The sequence below is a fragment of the Centruroides vittatus genome, unplaced genomic scaffold (assembly GCF_030686945.1).
Source record: "Centruroides vittatus isolate TY-2023 unplaced genomic scaffold, ASM3068694v2 contig_874, whole genome shotgun sequence".
NCBI lineage: Eukaryota > Metazoa > Arthropoda > Arachnida > Scorpiones > Buthidae > Centruroides > Centruroides vittatus.
The window spans coordinates 15,329-33,209 of NW_027122566.1; the positions used below are offsets into that span (position 1 = coordinate 15,329).

The window sequence follows — 17,881 nt, forward strand, 5'->3', positions numbered from 1 at the left end:
ATCCATGCTTTACCTTTTGCAAATTGTATGTAATTTTAAATTGCTTGCTTTTAGTTAAAAGATCTTTATAAATTTCCTTATATGGTGCTAAGCACTTATGAAGAATAAAGCAAGTATGGAATAAGGGAAAAACATCTGGCAACATCAAAAGCAGAAGCGTCGAGATCTGGCAACACTGAAACAAGTTTTGAGAAGGACCATGTATATCAACAGAAGGCGGGAAAAGAAATTTACATGCTTAAGTACTAATAGTTCACGAAAATTATTATTAGTACTTAAGCATGTAAATTTCTTTTCCCGCCTTCTGTTGATACACATGGTCCTTCTCAAAACTTGTTTCAGTGTTGCCAGATCTCGACGCTTCTATTTTCGTGAACTATTAGTACTTAAGTATATAAAAATTTATTAGATTTCATGTTGTACGAGGGTTTTACCCAATTCTCGAACCATGTTAGAGTGAATCCATGCTATAAAAGTGCCGTGTTATACAGGGATTACCTGTGCTTTATTCCAGTCTTACAGCATTTGAAGTATTTGGTATCAAAATGATTACTTAAGGCTTCATTCAGGAACAAAACTTTTATTTACTTCAAGAAACATTTTTATTCTTTTGAAAACAGCTTCAGCTCTATATTTGTATCAAATCAAATTCATTCTTCCAGAATTGAACAGTTTTGAAAATCAAACATCTTTAAGAATCACTTTAATTTATCAAGTAACTTGAATACTAGAGCAGAAAAATCATGCAAATCTAAAATGGCTTTCCACCTAATATTTGAAAAAAACGAATCCTGCTTATTAATCACATTTAATAACAAATGTATGTAATATCATTCCAACTTTCTAATATAATTTGAATCTGACCATTACTTTATAACTAAAGGTCTTTCCCAATACACCTGCCCAATACGTTAATGTAGTTCTTGTCCTATTACCTTTAGCAACAGATTTATAAAGCTTTAGATACCATTTTAATGTTCTATACATAAACTCCACATAATAAAAATTATTGTATCATCTTGTCAGTTTAATTACACATAGATGCCCACCATATCTTATTCTTTTAACCTATCCTTGTCTTCTCTCAACAGCTGCATTACATAGGAAGCCTCTTAACCCTGAGTGTTATTCTTGGCTTACGGAGTAAGGAATGCCACTAACTGTTTTCCAGATACAGTACTTATGCTGTTTCTAGTTCCCTTTACTTCTTGCTTATTTCAGTTAGTCTTATTTTCTCCTAAATATGTTTTAATTAGATCCCTGATAGTAAAGAGTGGATAGCCATGGGATATGACTACTTAGAAAATTGGCAACAGCTTGTCTTCTATCAACCTGTAAGGCTATAAAAGGTCTTTTATGAGTACAAAAAGCAACTAATTTGTGTCCTATTGTGTCACTAGAGCACCATATACCTAAAATTCTAAAGTAGTGTAATTCCTATACACTTTACTACATTTTTAAAATTAAACTAACAAACTTTTTAATTTTAAAGATTACAAAAAGCTGAACTGCAGACAATAAAACTGCCATTGATTTATTATACCTTGATAAAAAAGTGTGGTATTTTTAATTAATACAGTATCACCAGTTTAATTACATTGTGTACTTAAAAACTGATCCCTACTTACAGTATTTATTTCAAGCATAAACAAACAAAAAATAAGTTCAAATTACTTGTTATACTGTATAATTCTTAATTATTTCAACTATATCTTGCTCGTCAGTATTTTATATGAAAAATTCCTTAAATGAAAATGATAGCATTTATAAGGAATATGACATTATTATTTTGTAAGCAACTTCAATGCAACTTTATAATGACAACTTCCAACACAAGCACTCCAAAAAACAATTAATAATAAAATAAAAATAATTACATAAGAAAAATAATTCTATAACAGATAACACAAATGTAAAACCAACATCTGTTCTTTAACAGATGTTGGTTTTACATTTGCGATTGCATTTTAGATAAGACTGATATTGGGTCGTACATTATCATATAATATTGGATTTCATATTGTAACAAAGGATGTTATAATGAAGTTCAAATGTATAATATAAAAACTGTAAACAGAATAACTAAATATCAATAAAAATAAAATATGTATTATTTTGTTAGAAGTTGTAAACAATTAGAATGTAAATAAAGTGCATAAAATTAAATCACTATACTTTTTCATTTCTTCAGAATAGCTGAACAACAGAAATAACAAAATAGCAGAAAATTTCACAAAATTTTACTATAGGACATCACTAAATGTAACAAGCAATTATTTATTGTGACATCATCACAATGCCGGGCTGCAATTTTTAATCATATTTTTTTAAAATTTATTTAATTTAAAGTAGATGCTCTCCACCTCAAATTAATAGTACCTTACATCATACTTTCCTGCTAGCAATAGATTTATCTAACTCCTTTCAGGGGAAATTTTTGAATTGAAATAACATGACTTCTAGTACAAACCAGAAGTTCATGCATAGTTAATCAGAATCACCTGCCCAACCTTTCCATATCTAGTCTTGACTTTCATATATCTAACTCCATTTTCAAGATTAAGGAAGGACAGATAGACAGACATACAGATGGATAACAGTGAGAATTTATAGGTCTATAATTTTTTTCAAATTGTTGCCTAATAAAACATTAATAGTTGAATAACATTAACTTTAATATTTGTATTTAACAGCTTCTAATGCTACTCATTATTTTTATTTACAATTATTTTTTAAATATAATTTTATTTTATTTACATTAATTGTACTGTATTTTATTTTTAAAATACAATACAATTAATTCATTCTAGCTAAATTTAAATTAAATAACTAATGATCAACAAGAATGCTATTAATATAATATTTTTGTGTATCAATATAACAAATAATAAATAAATTCTAAAAGACTATATTCTCAGAGAATTTTTATTCCATATTAATTATTATATACTGTAGTTCAACAAAGGCAATATATTAATACCAGATAACACATATCTAATTATTAAAAAAAAAAAAAAAAAACAATTTATCTGCAATACCTGTATTTTTTATTAAAATTATTATTATATTCTATTGTGTTAGAATAATCTACTATATAAAACTGAAAAACTGGGCAGTCTCTGTCACAGTATGCCAAAAACAGCCACTAGGGGCACCCCTAGCTATTATTTAAATTAACAATAAATTCAGTTTTTTGCATAACAATATTAAAATAACAATAAATGCGGTCTCGTGTGTTTTTGACTGCGTTTTAGTAGGGTATACCACGAGAAATTCAGTATATTATTTTTATTTGTAATATGAATTTATTATTTATACCACAAAATGACATCATAGATGCTAGAATGCCCACTAAGATTTGTCCTGGGCTACTAGTAATAATAAATACAGTCACTGTGAGTTTTTCTACAAAAAACAAGAAACATCACAGTTACATAAAGCAGTAACTCTAGCAGACTCGAATAACACATCATTAAATTTACACTCACATATAAAAAGCATAGATGTCGTTAAGCAATCGTGGACTCAAAAGGCACTCCATGGCAGGCATCTTTATGACCTGGCCCAGGATTTTGTTGACAATACTGTATCAAACAGCTGGTTAGCTTGGGGATGCCTCTTTGGTGGATCAGGTCATAAATACTAAAAACTACAGAAAACACATACTCAAAGATACAACACTCACAAATGACACACGCAGAAAATGTTACATCATGCCAGAAACTATACAACACATCACTTTCGGTTGCAAACTCTTGGCACAGACAGATTATTTACATAGACATAATCAAGTAGCAAATATAATACACCAAGAGCTTGCAAAGAAACAGAAATTAGTAGATATCCACAAACCATACTACAAATACATTCTACAGACAGTATTGGAAAACAACATGCACAAAATGTACGATGACTAGGGATTGCAATCCAGCAGTATTTTCAATCCAGCTGGATTTTTGCTGGACCAACATCATTCCAGCTGGATCCAGCGCGGATGTATTTTTGGTGCAATAAAGTGTTATCTATCTATTTATCCAGCAATTTATGGTTTTTTTTTTAAAGAAATAAAACATTTTTTAAAAAGTACTTAAGAAACTTTTATAATTTAAACTAGTCAGTATAAATCAGTAAAACTTCTTACACATTTAGGTAGTAAACTTAACTTTGGTTTGGTTTAACACTTGGAATATAGATAATTAACTTTAAATGTTTAGTTAGATTATAATTATAATGTAATCTTTAAGTTAAATAATAGCAAAGGTAATTCTACTAATTAATTTATATTAATATATTATAATAATGTAAGGACGGATAATCAGTGGCTAAGTGGCTATCAGTCTTACAAGTTTTCTTATATAAGCTCTACTTGTAAGTCTGTAGTTATTTATAACTAATTTAATTATTCATGTTAGTAAAGTAGTGAGTAAGTAATTAGTAGTTAGTTATTATTATCACAATCAAGAATCACATACATTCATATCATCATATATCTAACTGTAAGATACTGATAATCATTCATTTAATTAACTATTTAACTAACTAGGTAGTCTCAGTTTCTCACTAATTTTCACAATAAAATTGCCTAGCCTAGCCCACTAACCATTTATAGAATAAAAGTTAAAAACTCTTACTTAATAGAATTAGAGTAAAAGTTTTAAAATATTAGTCTTGTCTTAAATAAAGTATTTTAAAGGATTAAATAAAATTAAATCAGTCACTTCTGTTAATTTTTTTACTTTTCTGGAAGTAGGATCTCAAGAAACAAATGGTATTGATGGTCTTGTCTCCCAACCTACTTCTTAATGAACTGCATATATATCCTGCTGCAGAGAAGGCCCTTTCTGCCTCTATGTTAGTTGGTTTCAGGGTCATCAAATAATCATAAATCATTCCGTCACGTGATTCATTGATGTCACAACCGACCGTAAATTAGAATTATGCACCAGGACTAGGAGAGGAGTTACTTGTTTTATTTAGCACGAAGACACTTTATTTAGCGAGAGCGCAAAGTCAACTGGCAATTAGATCAGCAGAGGCAAAAGGGCAAGAGGTGTGGTGTAGAGAGGGGGTGTAGCACATGTCGTACTGAACGGCAACGTCACTTTTGCCGCCGAGTGATTGCACGCATAGCAAAGCGGCAACGGGACAACATAGACTTTTGCGGCATTATTTAGAAAGTTAACTGAATATTTGTGGATCTGCAGTGCTGGATTCAACACCTGGTGCTAGATCCAGCAGGCCAAAGAATTTGCTGGATCCAGCTGGATTGCTGGATGAGAGGTTCAGCAATTGCAATCCCTAACTACGACAGAGCCATAATCACAGATAAAATAATTTACAACAACAGACCAGATATCACACTCATTGACAAACACAATAAAATCACATACATTATAGACATATCCATTCCAAACATTCACAATATACAAAATACATGCAATGAAAAAGTCAGCAAGTACACAGAACTTGCCCAGGAAATAAGACATCTGTGGAGGACGGATAGGGTGCTTATTGTACCTGTCATTCTCTCCTCTACAAGTGTCATACCACACACACTACACAAAAGCATGGGCACATTACAATTGAATAGAAACACATACATCATACTACAAAAGGCCACTATATTGAACACATGCCACATTGTTAGGAAATTCCTGAATAGACACTGACACTGACACACTTATTTTATTTTTGTTTTGTTTTGGTTGCTATGCTTTGACTCTAGTCCGGCATAGTACACAGCCACTAGTGTCAACCGAGTATAACGCACTAAACCCAACATAATAATAATAAATTATAAAAACCAAATGAAATTTTTTCCACTCAATTTAATTTTGACAGATTTAAATTTCAAATTTTTTTTTTCTTTTTGAATTGAAACTAGTAGCCTAACCAAACTGCTGTATTATCAGGCTACAATAAGGCTAAACTGTAGCCCAATACTACAACAGTTCACTTGGTTCAGCTTTAATTATTAATTGGGTTTGTGGATTTGTTTATATGAAGCTAGTAATTTACCAGGAAATTCTTTCTTTGTATATACAGTAAAACCTGTCCAAAGTAAAACCTTAATAAAATAGAAACCTGCCTAAATGGGATAAATTCTTAGGAACACAACAATTTTCTGTGTTAAAAAAAAGCCTGTTCAAAACAGAAACATGCTAAACTGCAAAAATATTCAGTAACATATGAGTGCAATTTACACAGGTTTCACTGTATTTGTTTTCAACAAGATAAATTCCATATTTCATCTTAATGCAGAATCGTTTGTTATTGAATAATTATAAATAAAACAAGCCATCACTGCACAATACACTCTTGGTTTTACAATTGCACTCTTAATGCAGTGAACTACATTACATAATTATAAAATTCAAGATGTTTTTACAAGTTAAAATAATTTGTATTAACAATTTTAAAATTAAACTTACCATAAGGGTTTTTAACATTATATTTTTCTGTTCATCATTAAATTCACCAAACCATTTTTTCATTACCTGCAATTAAAATTTATGATTTTTTATACTGACTTTCAATATTTAAAAACTACCACATTTAAATAGCACAATGTTCAAGGTCATACTATCACCACATTATAGAATAAATTTAAATACAAAACAACAAAATATCACACCCTTAATGAATATAAAGTTAACAGCAACTTGAAAAATGAAATCTAAATGTAACAAATATAAAGTTGCATGGTGATTATGATTATCTCATCATGTTTATATAATCATATTGTTACTTAAGTAAAATATATCATGCATTGGATAGTGTCCATATCATTATGTTTTATGCAGGCACTCGTAAATCTGTGTTTATAAATTTTGATGATCTCAAATGCAGGATCAAAAGATCACTGATCCTGCACCTGGCAAAAACTTGAATCCACTTTATACATGATTCATTCCAAAAAAATCGCATTAATCTGGTGGAATGCAAAAGCCATCAATGTGGCTGAAAAGTTGTTTTCTTCTCACACATATCAGTGTTTATCTTATTTAGCAGCAATCTCGAAGTACTACCTACAAAGTTACATTCCTGAAATATGATCAAGGTACCACTATTAGTAAGGTATTAATACTCTTTTTGATACCGACTAAAATTTTACCCAATATTTGTTTTGATACTTTTAGCAACAATTATCAATAATCAGTAATTAAGTAATTGGCAATAAATGATTATTTTTAAAATTCTTTTAGAGTATATTTGTAAAGAATGCCTTCTTTTCATTCTTTTCAAGAATGCCTTCTGTATCTCAACACATGGTAGCATGAATTCATATTATTCTTGATGATATAAAATATAATATATTCTATTCATATTCTATAATTAATTCTTATTGATTCATATTAAATTTTTAAAAATTTGTGTTTTGTTCCTTTAAATAATAAAAATATTCTTAAAATAAATAATTTTTTATAAACAACCTTTAATAATTCTGAATTTTTGTTTGGTGACTATCTTCTATAATTAAAAATAAATAAGTAAATTAAATAATTTAAAATTTCCATTAAAATAATTTCCATCTTTATTTAATTTACTTATTTATTTTTAATTATACAGTGAAATGATGTTATGTAAATTTAAAATGAGAAATATTATCCAGTTGTACTTGGTGTTGGAATATGTATTTATTGTAAGTTTTAAAATAGTATTTTATTGTCAGGAACTTATTATATACAATGTCTTATTTATTTTATTATTATTATTTTTTAGTGTTTTGTAGTAAGGGGCAGTCCATAAATTACGTAAGGTATTTTAGGGTGGATAGGGGTCAAGGATTTCTTATAATTTCTTACTCAGGGGTAGGGGGGGTAATAGATCTTGTCTTATGTAATATTCTTATTTTTATTTTTTGATCTTGTTGAGTGGTGGAGTTTTGAATTTGGCTTCAATTTGGCAGTTTCTATTAAGAACGCTCGTTGTACCAATACCATCTTGTATGACGTGACAGAATAATAATGCTCGCAGACTCGCGCTCTACACATTTTTTTTTTATCATGGAAGAAAGGCCATGTGGTGGTTTCTCTCGCTTGTTTTGTTTTGTATGATGTTTCTGTTTACATGAGCATTAGCTAGTTGATCTGTCAAAGTATTTTGCGTCCTTTTGTGAAAATTAAAATTAATATAAAAATGAATATTATGACGTTGATTAATGATGATAATAATCAAAAGATTGTTAATAATTAAAAAATAAATTTCTTAAAATAAATTGTTCATTCAAATTCATTAAATTTTTATATTTTTAAATTTGTTCACATAAAGTCTTTTATAAATAATAGTGCATATTAATTAACTAGTTAATAATTATATATTTTGGACCTAAGATTTTTAGGGTTTCATAAAAAAAAATTTTTTTTGTTAAAATCTTTTTTTAAAATTATGCCTAAATGATAAGGAATAGGGAAAGTTTCTTACACACGGGTGGGTGGAGGTCTAGAATGGCCAAAATCACCCTTATGTAATTTATGGACAGCCCCTAATACTGCTGATGAGGGGCATACAAACCCAAAACATGTGTAATATGTGTACAGGGAAAATTATTACAGGTGATATAATAAAGAAAATTTGTTTTTTCTGAACTAATTCTCATTCTTGTGTCAATATCTATACACCAGTGTAAAGTCCTAATAATGAGTAATGTCCATGTAGACAATTAAAAATAACTTTAGAAATACGGACTATAAGGCAATTATAATTAAATAAATATAACTAAATTGACAGTCGCTATCATTTGGAAGGAAAAAGACACAATACCTGTGAGTTTTGAATTTAATAATTTGAATGCTAAAAAGCTTAGAAAATCATCATATGATGAATTATATCAATTATCGCTAAAATGGTTTTCTCAACAGAGACTTAAAAACACAACTATTAGTGGTGCTATATTGCAGTCAAAAGCAGAAGAGTTAGGAAGCAAATTGAAAAAGAGTACTGAGTTTAAAATGCAGTAGAAGTTGGATCAAGAGATTTAAAAGAAGACATAGTATTGTAAGCTGAAGCCAATTGTTGGAGAAACAGCTGCAGTAAACATGGATATGGTAGAAGACTGGTTGCAAAATAAGTGGCCCAAAATTAGAGAAAATTTTCAAAATTGTGATATTTTTAACACAGATGAAACAAGTTTTTTTTTTATAAGCTTACACCAAATAGGATGCTAAAATTCAAAGGAGAAAGATATGTAGAAGGAAAATTATCTAAAAAAAAAAAAATTACTATTCTACTAGCTGCATATCTTATGGGAGCAGAAAAGAGAAAATTGTTAATAATCGATAAATCAAAAAAAAATCCAAGATGTTTCAAAAATTGACAGCTACCGGTAAACTAAAAATCTAAGCAAAGAGCTTGGACGACCTTTGACATTTTCTGTAGCGAACTGCAAGAATCAGATGAAGAACTGAGGAAAAAAGAAACCCAAAATTTTATTATTGGTTGACAACTACCCAGTGCATCCAGACATCAAGAATTTGCATTGCATTACACTGGTGTTCATGTTGCCCAATACAGGTTCAAAATCACAGCCTTTAGATCGAGAGATTATACATAGCTTAAAGAGCAGCTATTGGCAAATTCTTTCAAAAATGGTAACTTCTATAAATAATTATAAAGAATCGTTTTCTATAAATCTTGATGCAAAAACTTCATCCATATGGCATGGCAAAGTGTATCAATGCAAACAATAGCAAATTGTTTTTCACACAATGGCTTTTTATACAAACTAATGGAGAAGAGTTTGATTCAGAACACTGTATCAAATGCACATTTATATTGATGTTTTAATGAGCAACTGTCTATGTAATAATTTGTTACATTTTATCTTTGAGACATTAAACTTTAGTTTTTCAAAATTAGATTATGTTTATTTTTTATCCAATATAACAAATGTCTGTTATAATGAACCAGTTCTGACAGTTATAAGCAGACACAACTGTACAGTACATGTTCTCACACCAATGGTTAACACTTGGTTAAGGTCTAAATATTTGTAAAAGTATATAAAAAATATTTTTGTATCGTACACAAATACCTTGTTATTATAAATCTCAATCTCATAAAAGAAAAAATAAAGAAAATATCAAATGATAAAATTGTAATCATCATCAATCTCTTATTATTTCTATTAAATTTTAAAGTTTAAATGTCAATTAAACAACAAAACTGAACCAAATTATAATTCATAAATGTCAGGTAAAAATTGGTCCCCATGGCCAATCCATCAGCCAGGACACTGTATCAAGTAAATTACATAAGAAAACTACCTAGTGAGGGAATGCACCATCCTGTTGAAACAGCACCTGGCAGGAAATCAGTTATTGATTGGACATTCTTCATGCAACTAAAGAAGCACACGTTGAAGTTCATTAAATGTACAAAAAATAACTTCAGCTTTTGTATTAATTTTTGTACTAAAAATCTTTTTGAGTTAATCTTTTTTTTAATCACCAACTGCATTTTGATAAACTACTTTATTTTTTTAAATAAAATTTTATAATAATATAGATCTCTCAGACACCCTGTATTATTGCATAGGCCTATTTGTTGATGCAACAAAACCAGATTAACACAGACCTGTCAAGAAGTAATAAAAATCTGTAATGTTGATTCCACCTCTTGAAATTAATGTTTTTGTGACACCTTCTGGTGAATCCCTTGATATAAGTCAGTTATGTCTATTGAGTTTAGCAACATTTAAATATGAAACTAGGAATTTAAACAAGTTTTAAATGTTTTAAATTTTTTCTTAGTAATTAATGCTTAAACTTCCAAACTTAAACATATCATCATCTTCAATTTGGTATATTATCAACTAATAATACTCTAAAAAAATAAATCAATCTAAATTTTAAAAAGTAATCACTAAAATATTTTCACTGAAGAGCTCAAAAATAATCTGGATAAAGAAATTTTTTCCTTTGTTTTTTGGATTGTTTAAAATAGGCTTTTGGCCATAATGGTCTGTTCAAATACTCTAGATACAAAACTTGAGTTAGAAATTTTTGCTTTTCCAAAGGACCTAGAAAAATAATCATCATAAAGCATTGAGGAAGCACAGTGGGTGATCGTTAACGAACAGTTCGGATAATGAACACTTTTGCAAAAGATTTTTATGTTCAGACAACAAACACATGTTCGAATAACGAACACTTCACAGAACATACAGAAAAAGAAGTGACATAAAATAGTGAATACCGATTTGTCTTCCCTTGTCTCCAGATGACAATTTGAAACTTTTTGGAGTTCTGGAGATGTTGACATCGACCTGATACCGATCAGATAGTACTCCTCAGAATTTTGAAACTCTTCTTTGTAATTCCAGCTTTTTGTTTACCTTTCTGACAAATAATTTTTTATAGTCTTCACGAGACTGTCGAGCAAGTACTCATTACGTTTTGCGTCAGTTTTTATTTACGAAAGGTGAGAGTTTAACTGTCCTATCGGATATTCATTAATGTTTTAATACCAAATTTCAAATTTTATCCAGGCCTTGCATTTAAATGATTTTCTGCGCACTAGTTGATTTCTGTTCTCTGAATTTTTGTAAGTGCTTTTCTGAACTTATTATTTAAAAAAGAAACTGATAATATTATGGAGCATATAAAGAGTGGAGTGTCAAGAACTGTGCTCACCGTAGAAACCAAGCAAGATATAATAGCCAAGGTAGAGAGTGGGCAGAATGGCTTGAACTGATGTTGCTAGGCAGTATGGCTTGAACAGGTCTACAGTAAACACAATCTTAGCTATGAAAGAAATATCAAGAAATCTTAAGCAATTAGAAGAAGTGGGAGGATGTCAGAACAACAGGCATTCAAATGGCATCCAAACCAGAATGAGGTTAATAGGCTTGGAGATCTCTACAATTACAATGCTATTAATTACTTGCCAAAAACAATTCGCAATCGACATTGGACAGATTCTTTAACTCCACAAACAAAAAAACATCTAATAAAAATGCAAGACTGTGTATATATGTATTTTTATTATTACATATATACTATACAACCACCAAAGCCAAATTATCGGGCTAGAGTCAGCTATAATAAATAAATAATTAATAAGACAATTTGGTACTAGAGTTTGGTGTTAGGCGCCATCTCTTACTAAATTTAATAATTATAATTAAATTAAATTAAATAAAATAATTTTAATAATTTGGAACTGGAGAAAAAGAAATCAGCCTGAAGCGGGACTCGAACCCGCAACTTCTGCTATCCGTGCAGACACATTACCAGTTACGCTACCCAGACCTTCAGTCCGACCTCCTCCTCCAGTATATATAAGCTAACAGGATAGAGAAGTTGAAGTTGAAGTTGCACGGATAGCAGAAGTTGCGGGTTCGAGTCCCGCTTCGGGCCGATTTCTTTTCCTCCAGTTCCAAATTATTAAAATTATTTAAGTTAATTTAATTATAATTATTAAATTTAGTAAGAGATGGCACCTAACGCCAAACTCTAGTACCAAATTGTCTTATTATTTATTTATTTATTATAGCTGACTCTAGCCCGATAATTCGGCTTTGGTGGTTGTATAGCTTTGTAACGGGTTAGTTGTTATTTATTTATATTACATATATACTTTCTTACTATGTTTATTCATATTTTTTATTTTTTGGAGCCTCCACAACAAATTAATCAAATTTCCATAAAAACCTATGGTAAATCAATAATCAGTTAACGAACAATTCAGATAGTGAACAAAATCTTGGAACGGATTTTGTTCGTTAACCGATCACCCACTGTATTGCATTTGAACGCTATCTTCTTTTTCCTTAATTATGCAGATTTTAGTTGGTTTATAGGATTCAAAACTGTTCTTCATCAAATGTTAAAGTTATTTGCTATTTTATGAGATTTTGCTGCAGTTGTTTGACAGAATGAAAACTTTATTAGTTCTAAAAAAAATTTAAAAAAAAAAACAATGTTTATAAAACTATATCACAAATAGCAAACTTAAAAAATTTGTAAAAGATTAAAAATAAATAAATATATTTTTTTTTATTTTTGTGTATTTTTTACAACATATAAAATTCTAGAGTTTGTGCTATCAGATCCTGCATACAAAGTACTCTCAACTCCCACATACAATTTCTTACCATGATCAATGGAAATCATAAGATGGCACCCTGGTGCTAATGTTAAGTCACAATTTTTAGCCTTACTTGATGTGTCTGTTGCAAAACTTTATATATTTTTAAAAATTCAAAATTTAATTGTTTAGAACAGTTTCACTGTTTTAAAGTGTTACTGTTCTAAACAAGTGTTGTAATTATTGTACTTTAAAACAGTGAAACAGTTTTAAAGTACAATAATTACAATTAAAATTAAAGTAATTCTAACAAAATTATAAAATTTTAAGTAATTACAGTGGAACCTCGCTTAATGAGCATAACTCATTCCAGAATGTTACTCATTAAGCGAAACAATTTTTCCCATATAAATTAATGTAAAATACAATAATGTGTTCCATGCCAAAAAAAATGCTCAAATATTTTATGTATAACATTTATTCAAAGAAAATTATACAATATACATTGTTAAAGAGCATGAATCATCATCATCTTTTCTTCTAGTGCAAAATGAACCAACCTGGAATGCAAATTTGATTTGCAGAAAACAAACAAAAAAATTGAAATACAGTAATTTCCAATATTTAATTATAGCCTTAAAATAGCCCAAGAATTTGCCATATCGTTTAGCATGTTTATTATATAACAGGCTATGGTTGTTGATGTTTATATGTAACAAGTGAAAGGCCTGATGCAGGCATTGGGGCATACTAAATAGTTAGCATGTATAGCAATGATAAATAATTACAAATGGTTTATCTAAAATGCAGAGACATTCAACAGAACACTGTTTCAAGTGAACTGCCCAGGTAAATCGCATGGAGATCTCTCTGCATGTTACCCCACTAGCCTGCAGTACTTTGCAGGCACTGGTGGTTTTTCAAAAACCCACAAAGCTTATGTTTTTAAAATCATGATTAAAGTATTTCCTGAAACACGACATTTCAGGTAAATACTATCATCTCCCATTAAGTCCCCTTGTAAAGGTGTTTTAAGGATTTGAACTTTTACACCTGTTCTTATAATAATGAAACAAAAAAGCATAACTATCATTGCCATGCACTATAACCTACATCACTATATCCAATTCTTTTTAAATAACACAGCAAGCAGCATGCATGCTGAATACCATCAAAAAGAGTCGCGCATGGACTCTGGCAATTCCTAGGTTTGCTGCTATGCTTTGCTGGCACTCAATACATCGACAGAGACTGGCCCTTTTTTCAGTTTTAAAATAGATAGATAAAAATAATAATAATGAATTCCTATTACAAATAAAAATAATAATATACTGAATTATACTGTAACAATATAAAATATGTATATAAAATATATATATATTGTTATAAATAATTTAAATATGCCAAAAATTTAAATTTTTGGCATACCGTGACAGAGACTGTCCAGTTTTTCAGTTTTATATAGTAGATATGTCTGAACACAAGTTTGGAAAAATGTGTGATCATAAGCGACACTAAGATGCTAGTGGAACAAGTGCTAAATGTGCACACAGACAATATAGCGCACACACAATTTGGGAGTCCCCTCTTCTCGTCACTCGTTATGCAAAATGTCGCTCATTAAGCGAGTAAATTTTTTATACAATTTGCTTTGCTCGTTATGCAAATTACTCATTATGAAAGGTGCTCATTACGCGAGGTTCCACTGTATAGTGCTTATCATAAGTAAACAAAATTAAATAATTTTTTCTTGTAAAAAATAATTTTCTTCTGTTCAAAAAAAATATTCATTTCTTACTGTCTAAAATTAATAAAATGAATTAACCAACTTCTGGATTTAAAATGTACAAATAATGAAGATGAAATAAGAAGTATTTTTATTACTTTTAATATTTTCAGAAGTATTTAAAGTTAAGATGTGAAAATAAATTTAATTGGTTTGATGACATCAGAATAAAATTAAATTTAAAATATTCAAGTTATTTTAAATAGTCCTAAAGTCATTAAATTAATGTAAGAATTAAACTTATTTTTTTTATTTGTTATTTTACACACTTTAATTCCAGAAATAGTTTTTTTTTTTATATCTTTTCATTTGGGCTGCAGTATAAAATTTCAAAGTTATACTTACATCCAATTTCATTTTAAATTCTGATGGATTAATTCTTTTCTGACTGTTAACATGGTTTATTTCAGATTCTGATGTTACTGTTTTGTTTGTTTCCCGAATTTCCCATTTTGGTGTACATTTTTCATCTTGTGCACAACCACAGTTTAAATTTAAATGAGGTTTATAACAGTGCGGGAGACTAAAACATTTCCTTGGAAAAATGATGCTTCTTAGTTCTACTGATGATAATGAAGAATCTATTCCAATAGTTTTAGATGAATATGTTGTCGTACATAAACACTCTCTGTTTGCAGCTTGAACAATTCCTCTTGTAACAATATTAGCACAAAGATCTGAAACACTTTTAGCACTTCTTGTCTGCAAATGTCTCTTGTTAAGTCTTATATTACAGGAAAGAATTTTGTCACAAAGTTCTTCTACAGTTGTGTGCTCTAACTGCCGGCTATGTCGAACAATTACTGGATATTTACAATAACAACATTTCAAACTTTGTCTCTGGTGATAGAAAAATTGTTTTGAATGATGATGATCTGTACATTTACGTGGCATTATGTAACTGTCTATATCCATCATTTATATTATATACATGTTGTAAATAAGTTTGCATAAATATTTTACTGCACTTTTGTATTCAAAAATTTTAAAAAATCCTTTAAAAAATTTATATTTTATTTTATTTTTTCATCACAACTTAACTTATTTATTATATAATGTCTTCTTGAATTCAATAATAATGGTTCTTTAAGACACTGCATTCTTTTCTAGAAGATACCATTTTCTCAATACCTGCAATAAATATTTTTGTATAATAAGAATACATACAGAAAATTAAGATAGACTAAATAATAATAATAAGTAAATTAAATGTAATAAGTATTACAAAAATTGCATAGTTACAATAATAATTGTATAAACTTCAGAATAAGTTAATTTGTTTTTATTTTTCATATGAATTTCACATATTAACTAATAACTACTTTACACAATTCACAAATTTATTTATTAATCTGCTATTCTCATTGGGCTGCAATTTGAAAAAATTATAGACCTATAAATTCCCACTGTCATCCATCTGTCTTTCCTTAATTATGAGAATAGAGTTAGATAGATGAAAGACAAGACCAGATATGGAAACCTTAGGGACAGGAGGGCACAATTAACTGTATAAGAACTTTCAATGAAAATTGAAAGTCACATTATTTCAATTCAAAAATCTCCCCCGAAAGGTGTTAGACAGATAACTGACACAACTCAATTGTTAAAGGAAAAGTATGATGTACAGGGGCAAGCCACTACTAATTTGAGGAGGATAGCATATACAGTAAGACCCTGCTTAACGCTGCCTCGATTAACGCTGATTCGATATAACACGGTCTGCTTGAAGCCTAAAAAACAAGTTCAAAATTTACACTGATTCAAATTATTGTGGCAATTCATTGTTTCGTATATAATATGATTATTCCCAAACACGAACCAATCAGCAAAAGGTGGCAATTCGTTGTAGCACTGTACTTTCCTTAAATCTATGTTTGTTTGGTGGAATTTTGGAAAAAATATAACATTGTGGATGCCATAGACAATATCAATTTCACTTGGTAAGAATTAATTGATAAATGCATGAATGCACTGTAGAAGTTATGGCTTAAAGTATCCAAGAATTCTCAATAAGAAGAGCCTATTGCCATATCTATACAGCAGAACTAGGAGATGTAGACAAGCAGAATATTGAGGAGTTACTACAGGTTTCTGGTGAGAGCCTTATCAATGACCTTCAAAAACTGGCAGAACAAGGAATTGATGTAGAACTGGAAAACAGAGATTCTGAAAACAAAGAACCCAAAGAATTTCTCTACAGATTTCCTTAGTAAAAGTTTGGTAACGATAACCGAAATCATTGATAAAATTGTAGCAAATGATCCAGATTTTGAAAGGAGTGCAATCTCTTGCTACCGACATTTGCTTAAGGAAAGAAAAAGAAAGTGACGAATGAAACTACGCGACTTTATTGCAAAAAACAAGAATTTCAGAAGAGCCAGGACCTTCATCACAAAAAATGAAACTTAATTTCTGTGTGCATATGTTTAACACTGTTTCTTTTAGCGTTTTGTCATCTAGGAACGTATCCCCCTGCATTAAGTGGGGTTTTACCATATTTCAAATTAAATAAATTAAAAATATTATTAAAAATTGCAGCCCAGCATTGTGACAACGTCACAATAAATAATTGTTCATTCTATATAAAATTTTATAATAAATATCCAATATGTTCATTTTACAATAAATCTAGATTTTAGTAATTATTAATTATCAAAAAAATTGAATTCTGCACCAGTTAAATCATTTACAGGTATTGTAAAAGATTTAACTAAAATAAAAACATATATGAATATGTAAAAAGCCTTAATTGTATTACTTTCATTACATAAATCATATTTCTACCTTAAGTTTAAATAATGTTTTAAAAAATTTAACATTTTAAATGTTTCGATTACAAAAGAAATAAAAACATTCAGAGTTAAATTAGAAAATAACTTTAATATTCATGATATACTGATATATAATTATGTTAATTTATGCTATTGCCAATTTCTTCTTTTACAAAAAATAAAGTTTCCAACCTTTTTCTTGCATTTAAGAAATTCTTTTTATGTACCCTTTAAGAAAAATTGTTTCTTATTGACCTCCTTCAATATTACATATTATATGTATGTACAGTACAAC

At 29.2% G+C, this 17,881-nt stretch overlaps 1 protein-coding gene across 1 annotated transcript in view; it reads right to left on the bottom strand.

Annotated features, from left to right (window-relative positions):
* Window positions 1–17,881, bottom strand: part of LOC136982938 (uncharacterized) — a 31,255-nt gene that overhangs the window by 9,112 nt on the left and 4,262 nt on the right. Inside the window, exons 2-3 of the mRNA XM_067279514.1 lie at window positions 15,161–15,946; window positions 6,432–6,497 (exon numbers count right to left, since the gene is read on the bottom strand). Of these exons, the coding sequence (XP_067135615.1) occupies window positions 6,432–6,497; window positions 15,161–15,733 (639 nt within the window). The 5' untranslated portion in view covers window positions 15,734–15,946. The remainder of the gene's footprint in view (window positions 1–6,431; window positions 6,498–15,160; window positions 15,947–17,881) is intronic.